General features: G+C 44.5%; 1 protein-coding gene across 1 annotated transcript in view; it reads right to left on the bottom strand.

The window, feature by feature from the left end:
• Window positions 1-10,823: 10,823 nt before the first annotated feature.
• NES (nestin) overlaps window positions 10,824-17,442 on the bottom strand; it is a 32,775-nt gene continuing 26,156 nt past the window's right edge. Inside the window, exon 4 of the mRNA XM_029580748.1 lies at window positions 10,824-17,290. Within this exon, the coding sequence (XP_029436608.1) occupies window positions 12,855-17,290 (4,436 nt within the window). The 3' untranslated portion in view covers window positions 10,824-12,854. The remainder of the gene's footprint in view (window positions 17,291-17,442) is intronic.

The following is a 17,442-nucleotide window of genomic DNA, read 5'->3' on the forward strand; positions in this document are numbered from 1 at the left end:
TCCAAAACTAAAAATTGTTAAAAAAAAAAAAAAAAAAAATCCAAGAAAACAGGCAGAGGCTATAACTTTGAAATAGGGTATCAAATGGTTTTTTTTTGGGGGGGGGGGAGGGGGTCCCTTTTAAACCCATTGCTTTTCTCCCTTTCAGGCCTCCAGCTGAATCAGAACCGGCTTCCATTGGACCTCGGAGCCCGGAGCCTTCTTTCCCAGCTCCCCATGGATTTATATATCCACCGTCCGGCTCGCTCAGCCCAGTCACTGCAGTGATGGCCTTTGGCCTGATTTTGCGGGGGTCCTGCCCCCTCCCTCCCCCCCAGAGGCCATGCACCAGGACTCTGACTGAGACCCTTGGCCTAATTGCTGGGTATCGCCATTGCACGACCGCTGAGGATTCCTCCTCCCGCAGGATCCCCTGCCCTGGCCGGCCTGGGGAGCAGAAGACCCTAAGCCGGGAATGGAACCCCAGGTCCTTCTGCACCGAGCTTTTCAGACTGCTAAGGTCCCTTCCTCAGGCAGCTCCAAATGTGCTCTGCCGCCTCACGGCCTACGATTAATCTATTTTATAACTGTGCAGGTGCTTTAAGTCCTGACTAAATGCTACCACATGGACTGAAACACCCCCCCCCCCCCCCCCCCCACGTTCTCTGGGCTTGGAAAAGCTCAAATGACTTTTGCTAATGGCCAGACACCAACAGAAGCAGCTCCCAGCCAGGCTGGGAACTGAATCCTGCACTTAAGAAGCGAAGAGACCGCTGTCAGATCCCAGATGGATCGCATCCGGTGGCTGGGCTGGGCTGGGGGTGGGAGGGATGAAACCATGTCGGCTTCAGCTGTCTGAGGGTCGGCACAGATGCTGCTCCATTATTAGAGTACGATCCAAGCCTCATGTGACATTTTTATTGTAACTCAGAAGCAAAAAAAAAAAAAAAATAAGCAGCAGGATTATTTTCCTTTGGATTCTGTGCGATCAGAAGTTATTTCTAGACTGGCGGCTTCCTCCACCTTCCAGAGAAATCCAGTTTTGCTCCTATTTGGGATCTAGCACCCAGTGCCCAAAACGGCACGAGGGCAGCGCTATTTTTAAGGAGAACAAAATGGTGCACCTAGGGGGTAGGACACAATGAGCAAAGGATTTATTTAGGGCTAAATCTTGTGATCCAGATTTATGGGCCAGTGAAAAAAACCCCAAAAACCCTACAATGCCAAACGGCCTTCTGAAAAGTTCCAGATTATGAAAGCCACGGCCAGAGGATGCGCCCTTACAAAATGTGCCAATTATTAGCTCTGATTTTCCCCACTCCCTCAATCTGGCCCTATAGATCTCAAATCATGCTATTCCCAAAACAAGTACAAACATTTATTAAAATATGTCCTTTTTTTTTTTTTTTTACCACAGTTTAACAGAATTTGTGAATCTCTCTCTAATCTACCTAAAATTACATCCATCACTGAAACCTAAAGGTTTCAGTGATGTACGGACTTTGAATCTTTTTCCATTGGAAAGAAAACAATAGAACTAGGGGTCACGAAATGAAACTCCAGGGGGGACGACTCAGAACCAACGTCAGGAAATATTTCTTCATGGAGAGGGTGGTGGGTGCCTGGAATGCCCTTCCGGAGGAGGTGGTGAAGATGAAAACTGTGAAGTAATTCAAGGGGCATGGGATAAACACTGTGGATTAAAGGTTAGAGGATAGAAATGAGATTAGCATGCAGGGAGGTTACTTGCTGGTGCGATGGTTACTGCCCTCTTAACCAATAAGACTTGATACTTTTGATGCAACTGCAACATTGCTCTCTGCTTCAATGGTAGGGGAATAGGAAAATTGGGTTCAGACAGCAATAGAGGGCCCCAACTTTTACAGTCTGGGGAACTGGATCAGCATGGGAGTAACCTGCACAGAGCAGCAGTTACTGCCCTTAACAGAAGGCTTAGGGATTACTACCCTTAACCAATAAGCCTTCATACCATTGATGCATCTCCATCATTGCTCTTCACTTCAGCGGCAGGGGGGAAAGGGAATTGGGTTCAGGCAGCAAGCACCGAGACCCCTGCATGTACGATCTGGGGAGCTGATCAGCATGGGGGTAACCTGCACAGAGCAGCAGTTACTGCCCTTAACAGAAGGCTTAGGGATTACTACCCTTAACCAATAAGCCTTGATGCTTTGATGCAACTCCAACCTCGCTCTCCGCTTTGACGGAGGGGGTTGGGGGTGACTGGAAGAGGAATTGGATTCAGAGACAGCCAACACGAGCCATGACCTTTTTACAGTCTGGGGCACTGCTGCTCAGACATTAAAGAAAAAAACACAGGACGGCTTCTGCGGCCAAGTCCATAAGCAAAGCCTGTCAAGCAGCACTGACTGATACATGGGGGGTAACCTGCACGGCGCGGCAGATCCTACCATGGGCAGACTGGATGGACCATCGGTCCTTTTCTGTCATCATTTCTATGTTAATATGTTCTCCCTCTTGAGACTAGCAACGTGTCGAAATGCAAATAAGGAGCTTCGTGAGCACTTCATGACACCTCATTTCCTTCTTTGGTACACAAATTTGCATATGGTTATGAAAACGTCCATTATATTCATTCCCGTGTAATAAGTACATCACTAAAACGTTCGAGATGGTTTTCCCCCTAGGGGCATCTAGGCAAGAAATGGAGTCAGCTGCTGACCACGGGCACTAACCAATGGCAGGGAAGCTTTAGAAATGGTCGACGTCAACCAATGGCAGGGCAGTTTTAGAAATGCTCTGTGACATCACAGTGTGCTCTGCCTTCCCTGAGATTTCGCGTGAACTGAACCGAGCCCACACGTAACCCAATATGAAATGTAAAAAAGGGGATGGATTTTAAGTGTTGGGGGCATCCAGGGCACAGAAAAAGCATGAACTGGGGGGGGGGGGTTTGTCACTGGGCGCTCTGAATGAAATTGGCTGAATGATTCACAGGTTCCTAGAGGGGGGGGGGGCAGATAGGGTTATTGAGGGGGAGGGGAGGCGAGGAAGACATACAGTAGACATAGACGTGGTTGCCTTATAAGACCAGTTCCCCTACCAAAAATTAGGTAGGAAAAAAAAAAAAAGAGAGAGAGAAGGTCATTGAGGTCAGCTTGTCTCCTGGAGAGAGAGAGAGAAAACTCAGCAGACACGAGCAGAGCTGAAGTGCTTTAGCAGGCGCAGCTTTCCCAAGACAAACAGAGGCTCTCATTCAAGGGCCTTCGCCTCCTTCCACCTCGCTCCTCAGCGTTCGCCGGGCGAGATTTACCGCGTTACCTCATCGCAGGGACGTCGCTCGCCAAAGGGGCCGGAGCCATCGCTGAAATAAACGGATGGGGAGGGGGGAATGACAGCGCTTCAAAGACGCCAAGGAAAAGGATTTGTACATTTATCATAACCTTGGGTGCTTTTTTTTTTTTTTCCCAATACAGAAGAAAATGACATTGTTATCTTGCCAGTATTTCCTTTTCCATTCATTTGTCCATATAGGGGCAGGCAACGGAGTATGAAAATACTCTGCCAGCAGCTGTCTCTGCGCTGGTTTCCTCTCACCTTCCTGAGATGCTCGGAAGACGAGCCAGGAGCAGCTTGGAGGCAGGGAAAGGAGCAGGAAGCTCAGGTCCATGGCTAGGGCTGTGCCATTGTAGGCTGGCTTCCTGGTGAGCCGAGAGAAAAGGGCCGCATATCCCAGCTTCTTCAGATCTCAGCCGACCCTGCATGAGCTCAAAACTATGGTTGGACAACCGGTTCCATTTTTTTTTTTTTCAGGACTGGCTAATCCAGTCCTGGTGTTCCCCCTCACCCCTCACTCCCGTTCCAGCAGGCCTAGTTCCCTTGGGAAAAACAGGAACTACAAGTCCCTACATGCTCTTGGGGGGGAGGAAAGAGAAAAACCAGGACTGAACCAGCCTGTCTCGAAAACAAATGGAGCCCGCTGACATCCCCAACTCAATTCAAGTCTTCCAAGGCCCCCCCTTATCTAGAATGACGCTCCCTCATTTTTAGCTGAAGGCTCAATCCTTGGCTTGGTCCACTCCAACAAAGGGACTGCATATCACAATTAACATTACATCTCGCTTGCATGAAATCACCAAGAGTCGCTCCACAGATTTAGCTGATAAAAGTTGCCACAGTTATGAGCCGAAGAGAACCGGGAACCTGGGAAGGATTATCTTCTTTGATCTAGCAATTTGTAACTGATCGCTTTTCAAGGTTATTTTGAAAGCCTTTATTGTCTGTAAGTCATTCAGCGGCAGGGCCAGTGCGTGAGTAGGCAAGCCTTTGGTCATACAACCCCCTCCCCCTATCTATTGTTGGCAGCTCCAGCACAGAGCCTCCCTCCTACCAGGCCACAGTGGCTTCAGCACAGCACTTTCTTCTTTGGTTGAATTGGCTTTGGCACAGCATCCCTCTATGCCTCCTGCTGGCAGGGTTTTTCCACCTCTAAAATGTTGGTGTTCTAGCTGACGGGCCTAGTTTGCCTAATGGAAGCACTGGCCCTGTTCAGCAGGCTATCGGGTAGTGCGCTCCGACGGAGTGCACTGTTAACCCGCCATTGGACGCGCATTTTCGACGCGCTAGTGTTACCCCTTATTCAGTAAGGGGCCGAAAACGCCCATCCAACCCCCCCGAACCTAATAGCGCCCGCAACATGCAAATGCATGTTGATGGCCCTATTAGGTATTCCTGCGCGATTCAGAAAACAAAATGTGCAGCCAAGCCGCACATTTTGCTTTCAGAAATTAGCGCCTACCCAAAGGTAAGTGCTAATTTCTTCGGGCACTGGGAAAGTGCACAGAAAAGCAGTAAAAACTGCTTTTCTGTGCAACCTCCGACTTAATATCATGACGATATTAAGTCGGAGGTCCAGAAAGTTTCCAAAAGTAAAAAAAAAAAATTGAAGTCGGCCCGTGGCTGTCGGGTCGAAAACCGGACGCTCAATTTTGCTGGCGTCCGGTTTCCGAGCCCGTGGCTGTCAGTGGGCTCGAGAACCGATGCCAGCAAAATTGAGCGTTGACTGTCAAACCCGCTGACAGCCGCCGCTCCGGTCCAAAAGGAGGCGCTAAGGACGCGCTAGTGTCCCTAGTGCCTCCTTTTGCCTGTTTTTACCCTCGGGTCTCATTTGAATAGAGAATCGCGTGCACAGGAGAGCGGGCGTTCGCCCGCTGTCCCGCAGACTTTACTGTATCGGCCCGTATGTGATCTGAGTTAGTGAGCTTTGCCCAGCTGCCAAGGGACAAGTGTGTAGGTTATTAACCTCCCCCCCCACAAAAAACCCCCAAAACATATATTTATTGGTTCCAAAGTTAGCTGTCAGGAGAGAGGTCATCAGGAAATCTCAATTACCCTCATAACCAAGATGGGATGGGAGGGAGAGAGTGTCTTACCTAAGAAAGGCAGTGTTGAGAAGAAGGTTGCATTGCTTCTTAAATTCATCAGAAAGCTTTAGCATAAATTTCAAGTAATCTAAGACAAATAAGTGTGTGCTTGCTGCGTTGGTTAACCTGATGCAGGGAGATCAGCTCCTGACAGCCAGTTGAGAAATGTATTCATGGTCCAATGAAAATGTACATGATTTATTTTTTTGTTGACCATTAATTCCATGCTATGTAATCTTATCAATTCTGAATATGATACACCATTCATACAATCCTGGGGGAGCACTTTCGTTTGTTGAAACCTGACTGGGGTTCTCTATAGTAAAGCATGTGCACTGAAAGATAGGGGCCGCCATGCTTGGGTCACATCAAGGGTCCATCACGCCCAGTATCCCGTCACCAAAGGTGGCCAATCCAGGTCACGCGTGCCTGGCAGGATCCCAGACAGTACACACAGACTCCATGCTGCTTGTGACCAGGGATAAGCAGAGGCTTTCCCCCCCAGACCTATCTGGTTAATAACGGTTGATGGACTTTTCCTCCATGCAAGAACTTGGCCAAATCCTTTTTTAAAAGAGACTCTGCCCATTCTCTCTTTGTTGCCCTTGTGGCACCAGAGTCGCAGCGGCATGAAATAAATCTTAATTTCTCCTGCTTACTAAAATACATTCCAGCTGGTGCCGTGTCTGCGGGTTGCATCAGCCAAGGTCATGTGGCACATTGTTTAGGCAACCCCCTTCGTAGCTTAAAATAATCCCACCCCCCACCCCCCCGAGTCAGCTGCATTCTGCTCCCTCACAGCTAAACATACACCGTCATGGTATTCCAAAAATGCACAGCAGTTGTGTTGGATAACTCGAGCTCAGGGTTTCCAATAAACGAATCCTAAGACGGTAAAACTCTGAAACAGCCGCGCGGGCGCAGATGTGCGCACATTCGCCGTCTCGCGCCCAGGGACGCGACCAGTTTATAACATCAGCGCGTATACACGCGCACGGCGTAAAATAGACCGTAACACGCGCATGGGCGCACAATTTTACACGGACGCACCCAAATGCTGCTTCTAATGTGTAAGGGGGGGGGGGTTTAGTTGACGCGCACGCTGATACCTGATCCCAGTTCGCGCAGGTAAGGGCCAGGACTTCCTAAACCCCCCCAAACCCAGTTAAATATATTCCATTTTACCCTGTTAACCCCGATCTTTAAAACCCCGGTCACCTCTTTGCTTTTGTTTTCTAACTTACATGGTCTTCCCCCCCAAAAGCCTACACCCCACCGACCACACCCGCACCCCGCCTCCTTCAAAACACGTTTGTCTTGTGCCCCTAGCGGGAGTTTCGCATGTACACGGGCGGCTTATAAAATCCACTCGGCAAGCGCCTTGTGCGTGTATCTCCAGGCTTTTAAAATTCACCTTTAAGTGATGGGCAAGAATCTCTTCCGAACTGTCATCTGCCACAGCCTCATATCTGGGTGCTTTGCCTTGGCTTCTTGTGAGTACCCCCAAAATGTCCTCTAGCAGCCTTGTACCTCCAGCGTACAGACATCGCTGCTGTTTGTGTCTTTTAGGTCATTTTTTTTCCTTTATAACGCTCCCTTGTAGTGCAGAAGTGTGCTAGTAATATTGGTCCTTGGGGGAAAAAAACCAGAGTTCTCTGCAGGTTGTGACACTATTTATTGGATTAATATAAGAATTCTCCAGTGAACCTGATGTGCATTACCACAGAAGCACCGTCTTCTGATGTGATGTCCGAAACACACTATGGTATAGTATTCTTATAGATCACTTCATTTCTTCTTGAACTGCTTTACAGATAGGTTATTAAACAACCATGCATTTGCTGAACCTGGAAAGAGACTTCTGATGACCCCCAAGGTAGCAAAAACTGCACGATAAGGTGGCAGCCAGAGCCAGAGGGAGGCTAGGGATAGGCATAACTAGTAGAGAAAAAATAAGAATGCCTGGCCTCAGGTTGCTGGTGAGTGCCCGATTCTGCAGTCCGTACCTTCACAGGGATGGTGAAAGGGTGGAGGCGGTCCAGAGAGGAGCTGTCAAAATGGTGCAGGGTCTACACTAATAGCCCTATGAGATGAAACTTAAGGACCAAAATATGCATACTGCAGAGGAGAGGGAAGGATTTGTGTGCTGTTATTTACATTGTTTATACAGAAATCACCCTTGTGAGAGGGATTATGGATCTATACCGCTTAAAACAGACTAATAATCAGTGGTAGCAGTACATAAGACTGTCATAATAAATACCTCAAAGATATGAATAAGACACAAGAATGGAACAAATAAGAAGCAACAAATAAGGGTCCTGGGGGTAAACTCAGGAGCAACATTAGAAGGTATTACTTTAGGGAAAGGGTAGTAGATGCATGGAATGGCCTGCCAGGGTAGGTGGTGGAAACCAAAAAAGGTAGCAGGATTAAGAAAGCCTGGGATGAGCCCAGAAGACCCCCTGATTGTGAAAAGGCAAGAGGAAAGGTAGAGATCAGCTGGGGTCGTCTACGGCGTTGCATCAGGAGTGAAAGCGGATAGAGATTGGGATGGGCTTCAACAGGCCTTATCTGCAGTCAGATTCTCTGGTTTCTATACTGCAATTGGTCCTCCTCAGTTTCAGAAAGGAGGATGACTGCTACATCCACTATGCTGGCTTCCATAGAAAGAGGATGACAGATAAGGATGTTAAGGCCCCTACAGTCTACACAACACACATATATAAGGGGTCCAATAACATCAATCTGAGAGTTCTAATACATCATATCCTCATATAACAATTTATTCTTAATTTATTCTTAATTATCTCACTCAATTAAAGAGCAATATTGATACAATACATATACAGAATTTTCATAAATGTATCCATTAATACATACATTAACATTGATGCAAAGACTTGTGCAACCTGATATACATCCCACCATAACATCAATAACCCAAGTACATTAGCAGCAACATCTTAAAATACCCCATTCCAGCCATTCATCCACACACACTCTCCCCCCCCCCCCCCCCCCACGTGGAGGATCGCTCCCACACAAACTGTATTTGAGGTTGAGCAGAATCAAATGAAGAGAATCTCAACTGACAAGTAGTGGTGATCTTAGACAGGAGGTGGTTTTTAAAAAAAAAAAGGGGGGGAGTGTGTGTGGATGAATGGCTGAAATGGGGTATTTTAAGATGTTGCTGCTAATGTACTTGGGTTATTGATGTTATGGTGGGATGTATATCAGGTTGCACAGGTCTTTGCATCAATGTTAACGTATGTATTAATGGATACATTTATGAAAATTCTGTATATGTATTGTATCAATATTGCTCTTTAATTGAGTGAGATAATTAAGAATAAATTGTTATATGAGGATATGATGTATTAGAACTCTCAGACTGGTGTTATTGGACTCCCTATATATGCGTGTTGTGGTGTAATAAGGAGGGGGGTCTGTGCTCTCTTATTTTGTGACTACCCTACAGTCTGCCCCAGTTTACTTCCTGATTCAGTGTCATAGACCAAAGTTGATCTCTGGCTTTCACGTCTTCACCACTAGGACTCCTCTATGCCTCTCCCAGGCTCTCTTGAATTCCATTCTTGGTTTTGTCGCCACCATATCCACCCTTTCTGTGAAGGAATATTTCCTGATGTTGCGGCCTTTGGAACCTCATACTGTGCCCTCTTGTTCTAGAATATTCTATCTGCTGAAAAAGGTTTGGAATCTCCAGCCCGCACCCATATAAGGCTGGTGCCTGGCCTAGACAGCAAAGAAACCTGTCTTACTATAAACCTAAGAGGGTGCTGCAAGAATGCTAGGAGGAAATACCATTCCCTGGTTCACAGAGAAGCTAGCGATGGACGGTGACCATGTCTAGGGAACACCAAACCACACTAAAGGGACATTAAGAGAGGGCAAATCAAACCAGAAAGGGTCTCTCCCATTCAACAGTTCCAAAAGGAAAGGCCTGCTGGCTCCCAGTAAAATCTTTTCTTTGCAGCCTTCCTATAACCTGATGGGTCAAAATTGTCATAATGCAACTTGCCACTGAAGGGTTGATGATGGTTCTTAGGGACCTTCATTTCCAGTTTTTATTTTATTTCACGAGGGAATTTCAATATTATAACAAAAAAAATTACTTTTCCCACTGAGATTTCTCCTGTGCGTTAGAACAAAGTCATTTTTCCGCTGATTTAAAGTATAACATTGAAATTCCCAGATAAAACAAAACATAAACTGAAAACGAAGATCCTAATGATCCTTTTAAATTTTTCCTTTTATTTTTTTTATCTTTCAGAATGAACTCATTAATCACTTGTCATATTTTTGTTTTTTATCTTGCTTTTGGAAGTAAATATAAAATACTTGAAAAATGCCAGTAAGCTTGCGCCAAAACCACAGCCTCTCTGAAAGGGCAGGAAAACCCTATTTTCCAATGGGCTCCCTTACTGGGATGAGTGCCAGGTCCCTGTGATAGGCCGTTCGACTTTTAATCTCTTCATTCCGGGGGCCCCAAGGCTGTGACCAATGTCTTCCGTTGCCCGGGATCATCTTACTGAGAAAGTAGAGCTGTCCCCCACCTCTAAACTCTGAATCCCCCCCCCCCAGATTGTACATACCAGCTCTTCAGAAGGGCCTACCGTCTATCCCTGGCACTTGAAAATCAGACCTGAAGATATAATAGCCAACTTGGTGGTCCAAAGCAGAGGAAACGCTGATTTGATTTGGAACAACTCGGTGACAACAATCTTATCTCAACGTTTCTCGACTGCATGCTCTTTCATGTATCCAAGCTCAGTACTGAAGTAAAAAAAAAAAAAATCATTTGCATCTCTGAGAAAGAGATTAACTAAATTCCCATTTTAATCTTTGTTGACTTGACTAAATTTTAAGAGGGATGACATCATTGGCATTTTAGTCACACTATGTTGTATTATCTATCCAAATTCCAAGTATCTATTTCTAGCTCTCTTTGTCTAGTAGTGTAATGAGTTTTACACCTCAGCTTTGTTGCCCATGGACCCAACCACTATGCTGCTTACCAGAATGATAATTGACCCCGCTCCCATTCCCACATAAAGGGCACAAAATCGAGCCCTGTTCTATCTAGAAAGGGCAATAACAAACATTGAAAAAAAACCTACATCACAGCTGCATTCTTCAAATAAGCCTCCAACAGTAAGGAAAAATACTAACTAAACTATAGCTGGATGCCAGAGCTGCCTACTGAAAGGGCATGATAGCCGTTCCTAAAAAATAGATGTCTGAATCAGAAAACAATATTAAATTCAAAATCTACCCCCATGAACTAAGAGTGCAAGACAAGTGGAAAGCTGGAATCCAAAAAATGGAAATGAACAGAACAGAAGCTCCCAGTTATGACTTAGGGCACCATGAAATAAAAGGGAAGAACACATAATGATTTCAGACACTGAGGCATTTTTAGATAGGACATTGATTGCTTTATTCCATCATGTTCAAGGCACAGAATACATGATACAGTATATATCAGCTGGCGCAGTCCATCTGTCTATTTGCTGGCAAATGGGTTAAAAATACTGCTGAAGTATATAATAGTCCATGCCGACGATGAATATCTGAGCTACTCGATGGAAATTACAGTGTCTCTGTCAATTGCAAATGATAACTGACATCAGCGGGTAAGAAAAATTGGTTAATCTTTGGGTTACACGTTTTCATTCCAATGCTCTTCCTGTTGCTTACAGCAGACCTGTAGCCCTGCTAGGGCTCAACAAAACAAGGCTCATAATGTAAATGCGTACTGTTGCCCAGCTGACGTCAACGAAAAAGCAAACTGGTCTACAAATAGCAAATCAATGCAGTAACCTCCAATTGTATGCCCTACCGCTAAATATACACGTTGCCAATCATGGTAGTTCCCTCTCACATCCTAGGCATCTTCTTTTGCTTGTGTGCACAAAATTTGATGAACTGTGAACTCATCAACTGAATACATGTTGGATATGTGTGCTTATTGGGTAGCTGGGTACCCTTCCAAGGTACCAGGAGAATGCATAAAAGAATAATACTTTGATTTTTGTATTAGTAGCTCAACAGTGCAGGGGTTACTACTCTTAAACTCATTTGGTAATAAAGAAGGCAACTTGGTACAAAAGGCAAAGAGATTTATTTAACCACTGCTACAGTGTACGGGCAGCTGTGCACATGTCAACATCCGAGCAGGCATTCTCTCTAGAAATAGCCCCAGGAAACAGCTGACAGAAGACTAGCCAGCAGAAAAGGCATCACTCTACTCCTTGTTTTGTCTTTCATTGGTTTTAAAGTAACAGCTGGTGAATTCTAAACTACATCTGAAGTTAAAAAAGTAAAAAGGACAGATGCCATATCTTCTTTCATAAAAGATCTAACTCAAATACTCTAAACAAAATAAATATATTTAAAATAAGCATATCTGCTTATGGTCTAAATGCGAAAGGTGTAACCCAATCAACTTCATGCAGGTATAAAATTTCATTTTGCACTAAATGGTTCAATTGCAGTAAAAGAAAAACTGCTTAGTCCTAAGTAGCAAATATAAAATACAATATCTGTACCTCAGAAATTGGGCTGGTCCGGTGGTAGTGCTATGCACTGCCATGTGTGGGGACCCGGGTTCCACGCCCGGGTCAGCTCTCCTGTGCCTCGAGTTAGGGATGCTGCAGAGGCAGCACTCATAGCCCCCTGGGGTAGGAGGGTGTCCCAGTCATCACGCAACGATAACACTTGGTGGTGGGATTTAGGGCTGGCGATTACAGGGCTTCTGGTGCATGGCCCCCTGGCTGAGGATTGTCACTGCAATGACTGGACTACATGAGTTGGGAAGGGATATAAAATGAGGGAATTAAATCCGAGATAGTTGGGAATGAAGGCTCATGGTGCCCTAGCCCAAAGGTCAATTCCAATTGAGCTTGAAGTCCATACATCAGGAGGAAACTGTGGGGCAACCCTTCCCCCAACATCCCTCCATTAAAAAAAAAAAACGACAGTACCTCAGCAATAAAATATAACCTTACCTATCAGGGTAGAGTTTATTTGTAAAGAAATGATCAAGGGGTCAAAAACAAAATGGAGGCTACCCACTGTGTTCTACAAATATCTTTTCTCAAATAAAAGGAAATCCTTTAACCTAAATCCTTAGTCCCTCTGTTTTGTAAATATTGAGGCAATTTTTTTTATATTTCAAAAGTGTAAAAAATTCTTTACTGTGTAAGTACACAGCTTCTTGCATCTTCACAAACTGTGTACAAAAATGGAGATGGTAAGAAACTGTTACAACAAATAACAGGAATCAATATCTGGTTAAGAGTTTGAGAATTCTGCTTCCGATTGTCATTAAACTGGGCTAATAAACTTTCAGGTGAACCGATTGCTAGATCAATAATATAATAACACCTCATCCCACACGTGTAATTTTAGGTTAAACAAGAACACAAAACTGAAAATATGGAGTAAGCCTCAGTCGTCTTCCGATGACCACGAATCTTCATTCTCCTGATGAAACCTTGTGCCTGGCCTTCCAAGTGTCTCATCTCCTTGATGATTTGTCCCTGTTCTGTGATGCTGATCATAAACATATTTTCCTTTGACATATGGGGTTTCAATTATGTTGGAGAGATCATCTTCTGTTCCTTCAATTTCAGGACACCTATGACCTTCGGGACCATACTGGGTTTCCTCATCATCTGAGGCCAAGAAGAGGGCCTCTTCTACCTTTTTCTCTTCTTTGTCTGATGTTTCAAACAGTGTCTGGAAAAGACCATCACTCTTTACTTCTGATGTGGGAAATGGAAGAATGTTGTCTTCCTGTAGTTCTTGGGTTAATATGGTCTTTGCAAATACCTCTTCCCTAGAAGTATTTATGTCACCGTCAAGTTTTTCAGTGCTTCCCTGATCATCCACTACTGTTTTTTGATTTTGCTCCAGGTACGAATAGCCATTCAGTATTTCAGTATGCAGTATACTTGGCTCTTTAGAGTTATTCTTTTCCTCAAAATTATTTTCCATTGTAAACTCCATTTCACTCAACAAAGCTTTCTCAGTGGGTTGGACAACTAGTTGCTCCAGAATTGTCCCCGTTTCCAATGTATTGAATAAAGAGTCTCTCAGAACCTCCTCTTGTTTTGTAGCAATGTCTTCAGTTTGTGTTGGATGTTCAGTTTCATCAGATTGGTTCAAAATATCAGAACTTGACAATAAGTCTGCATGGATGCCGACCGCTTGCTCTTCTGTTGGTAATGGGTCACAGTCTTCCACATTTTCTGAGGTTTTATCTTCCAGCTCATGGGAAGGGCTTGAAGCATGATTATCATCACAATGACTTACTTCATCAAGACCAGTTTTTCCATCTGGGTGACCTCTTTTGCTGACGTCTAGCTCTGAACTGTAATCGATTCTTGTCACATTTTGTGACTCCTCTTCCTCGTCATCAGAGCAAACTAAGCCTTCATAGTCTGGGTTTACAGCCTCATTTTTTTCGTTCAGTTGAAGTGTTTCACTTCTGTGCAAGACATCTTCTAAGGTGTTTGGTGCAGACACACTCTGGGTGTTTTCAGCTTCAACATAACTAGCATAGCTTAAATCTAAAGTGCTTTCTTTTTCAACCTCCACATCATCTGTTCCACTGTACATGGAATCATGTTCTTCTTTGGAAAAATCATCTTGTTTGGATTCCAATCCAAAACTTAGGTCATCTTGCTTACTCTTTTCTGAATATGATTCTTTCACCTTGCTTGCTTCACTGTCTTCAGTTTCTTCAAGGATCTTCTCAATATCGTCATCAGATTTATCAGCCAGAACATCAGACTGCTCCCCATTCTGCTTACACACAATTACTTTACTGGAGGATACTTCAGACACAAGTCTCTCTGTCATTGTTTCTGAAAAATCAAGCTCACTGTCTTTTTTAAGGTCATCTTTTACAGTCGATGGTTCATCCCTTACTAATGAAGCATCTGAGGCTTCAGTATCATCTGAATAATGCATTCCTTGGTGGTGATCAAATGTCAGGTTATCTTCTGCAAGCTCTGTTTTCTTGTTTGAAATCAAGTCAAGTTCATCCTCTAAGTCTTCATCAACTCTGAAAGTTGTCTGGCTAGATGCATTATCTATCTGGAGTTGGGTATCCTTCAATGAAAATGAAAGTTCCTCTGCTGTGGAAACAGAATCCACTGTACCTTTTGTATGAAGATATGCATCATCATCATCATCATCTTTCTTATCTTCGGTCACTGTCAAAGCTTGGTTTGCTTCTATATCTATATCCATTTTCTCATCATCAAAACTAGGGAGGGATGTAGTATCTGGCAAAGTTTGCTCCGATATGTATTCTTTACTGATTTCTAATTCTTGCTCTTTTATTTCGCTTTCATGAAATTCATTTAGTGATAGTTCATCTTGAAATTCAACTGAGTCTTCCATTTCTGAATATCCACTTTTCATCTGATACGCAATGGAGGTTAAGGCACTGCCACCTAATTTCTCCTGTTCTTCATGGAGATCCTCCTGAAACTCCAAGCCTATGGGCATTTCTTTATTCTGCTCTATTATTTGAGAGTCATCCAGTGCCACAGTCTGTTCCTCACTGGCTCTGTGGTCTGAGGTTTCTTTAATGTGTGGTGCACTTTCCTCTTCCTTGTACTGTCTTGTGATATCCATATATTCCTCTAATTGGACTTCTTGAACAAGGCTGGCACTGGTTTCCATTTCCTGCACTGGTTTTCTGTACTCTGTTGTTGGTGTGTCTTCAACATTGTCTTTTGCATCCTCTTTATCAGCAATTACACTCAGTTCTGGACCCAAGCTGTCCAGCCTATCAGTAGCGTTCTCTTTCCTTCTTTCACTTGCTACAAAATGATCTCCCCATGTTGTCTCATGGGGAAAGTTAACATTTGTAGCCTCTTCACTTTCTAAATGGTCTGCTCTACTCTCTTCAGTCTTTGAGTCACTTTCTATTGGCAGCCATCTCTGACACTTATCTTCCTCATCACTTCCAATGGTTTCCGGTTTCAAGGCACTCTCCTTCACTACTATACTCTCATTGCTCAAGATATCCTGCTCAAAGGAACTTTCTATCACATCTGTGTACTCTTTTTCTAAAACAGTCTCATCTGTTTTCAAGGTCTCATGTCCCAAAGCATTACTTGTCTCAGTCTGATTATTTTGTCCCAATACATCATCTTCTAGATCCACATTTTCATGTACTTCAGTACCATCTTTAGTTACGTCTAAGGCCTCTTGAGCCAAAGCATTTTCTCTTCTGCTTTGTACCTTCTGCTCTGAGATCATTTCTATTATGTCTGCTGCACTCTCTACATCAATGTCCTTTTGATCCACCAACATTTCCTGCCTCTGATTTTTATCTTGCTCTGCTACTACATGGAGTGTTTTTTCTTGTGTATCTGCAAGGAATATTTCATGATGTTTGTCAGCTTCATCTGCTTGGATCCCTGCCATCAACAATTCACTTTCTAGTATTTCTTTTTGTACTTCATAGGCATAATCTTCATTTCCCCCTAAAATAGTTGCCTGCTCATCTGTTCTCTCACCTTCTAACACTCCTTTACTTGAATGCTCAAAATCCAACTCTTGCCCATCAAACTTTTCTAAATCTACTTCTGCATTACTTGGACTGTTTTGATCACTCCTGCTCGTATTGGGACTGTCCAGTTCAGTTTCTGCTGATGTCCTGGGGTCTTTGCTCAAAGTTTCCACCACACATTGGCTTATCACTTCGGACTCTGCGTAATTTCCAGTGCTTGACAAGCTAGGCTCTTCCTCATCAAATGCACCTTGCTGAAGGGATCTGACATCCTCGCGGAGATCAGCGAATGGAATGTTTGATGCCACTTCTTTTTGCTCAGAGATATTTTGTGCCTTCGTGCTTTTTTCTATTTTCTCTGGGTAAGTACTTTCCACATCCATGGATTTCTCTGGGTCTGCTTCTTGAGCCCGATTCTCAAAACAGTACCCTTGGTCGCTGGGAACATGCTTGGAAGTCTCGGCTTCTTTAGCCGGCTCTGTTTTTGATTCTGGCATGCTTGTTGCCCTTTGACTCTCCTGCCCTTCCACCTGTTCTTCTTCTCGAGTCATTTCTGTGTGTGTGGGAAATAGATCATGAGTTTCTACTGAATGAGAATCGTAGGCAAATAGCTCATTAAAGGCCTCCTTTGCTATAAGCAAACTAGGTTCAGTCTCGGGCACAAAAGAATTAAGCTGATTAAATTCTTCGTCCCTTTCTTTTTCTCCCTTCAACGTCTCCTCCAGTGGCTCACCGGCTAAACGTGCAGCAGAGGGTGAATCTGGCATCATCTCCCCATTAAGCTGCTCCTCCTTACCACATGGTATCTGATCTTCTTTGCTGCCTCCTTTTGTTTCCTCATGGAATTCCTCCATTAGAGTTTGATGCACCGTTGCTTCTAAAACACTTTCTGCGCTTTCCATTGTGGGGTAAGGAGCTGTGTCAGAGCTTGGCAAGACGCCCATCTCTGTCGCTCCTGGCGGCACCCCATCTGGTGCCGACAAATCCTGGGAGAGTGGCTTGGAAATCATTTCCACTTTAGCCTCGGTGATTGCCTCGTCCGACCCGGCGGCCCCCCGCCCTTTCTCCGTTTTTATGGGGGTATCTTTTCCAAGGCCGGAGGCGCCAGTGGGTTTAAGGCCGTGAGACTGGAGGACAGAGTTCACCTTCTGGAACTCTCGTGTGACTGCGCTTCCGCCCTTCGGCGAAATGGCGGCTCTTATGCTCAGGAAGTCACTCGGGGCTCTCTTAGGCGGCGCTCTCCTTTCTTCCCTCTGGAAGGTGGTGGAGTTCGGTCTGCACTCCCTGGAGACCGCTCTTCTGGCTTTGGGACTCACAGCCGGCAACTTGCTGTAGTTCAGCTCCTGCTTGGCCTCTGAAAATGCACGAAAAGAAAACAAGGACGTTCAGTATCCATTTTACTAGCATTATTTGCATGAATTTAAACTAATAACTCTACATACTGCACATAGATGCAATGCCCATATACTTTATGCAGGACTGGATTTAAGATTATGGCGTCCATAG

The sequence above is a fragment of the Rhinatrema bivittatum genome, chromosome 16 (genome assembly GCF_901001135.1).
Source record: "Rhinatrema bivittatum chromosome 16, aRhiBiv1.1, whole genome shotgun sequence".
NCBI classification, from domain to species: domain Eukaryota; kingdom Metazoa; phylum Chordata; class Amphibia; order Gymnophiona; family Rhinatrematidae; genus Rhinatrema; species Rhinatrema bivittatum.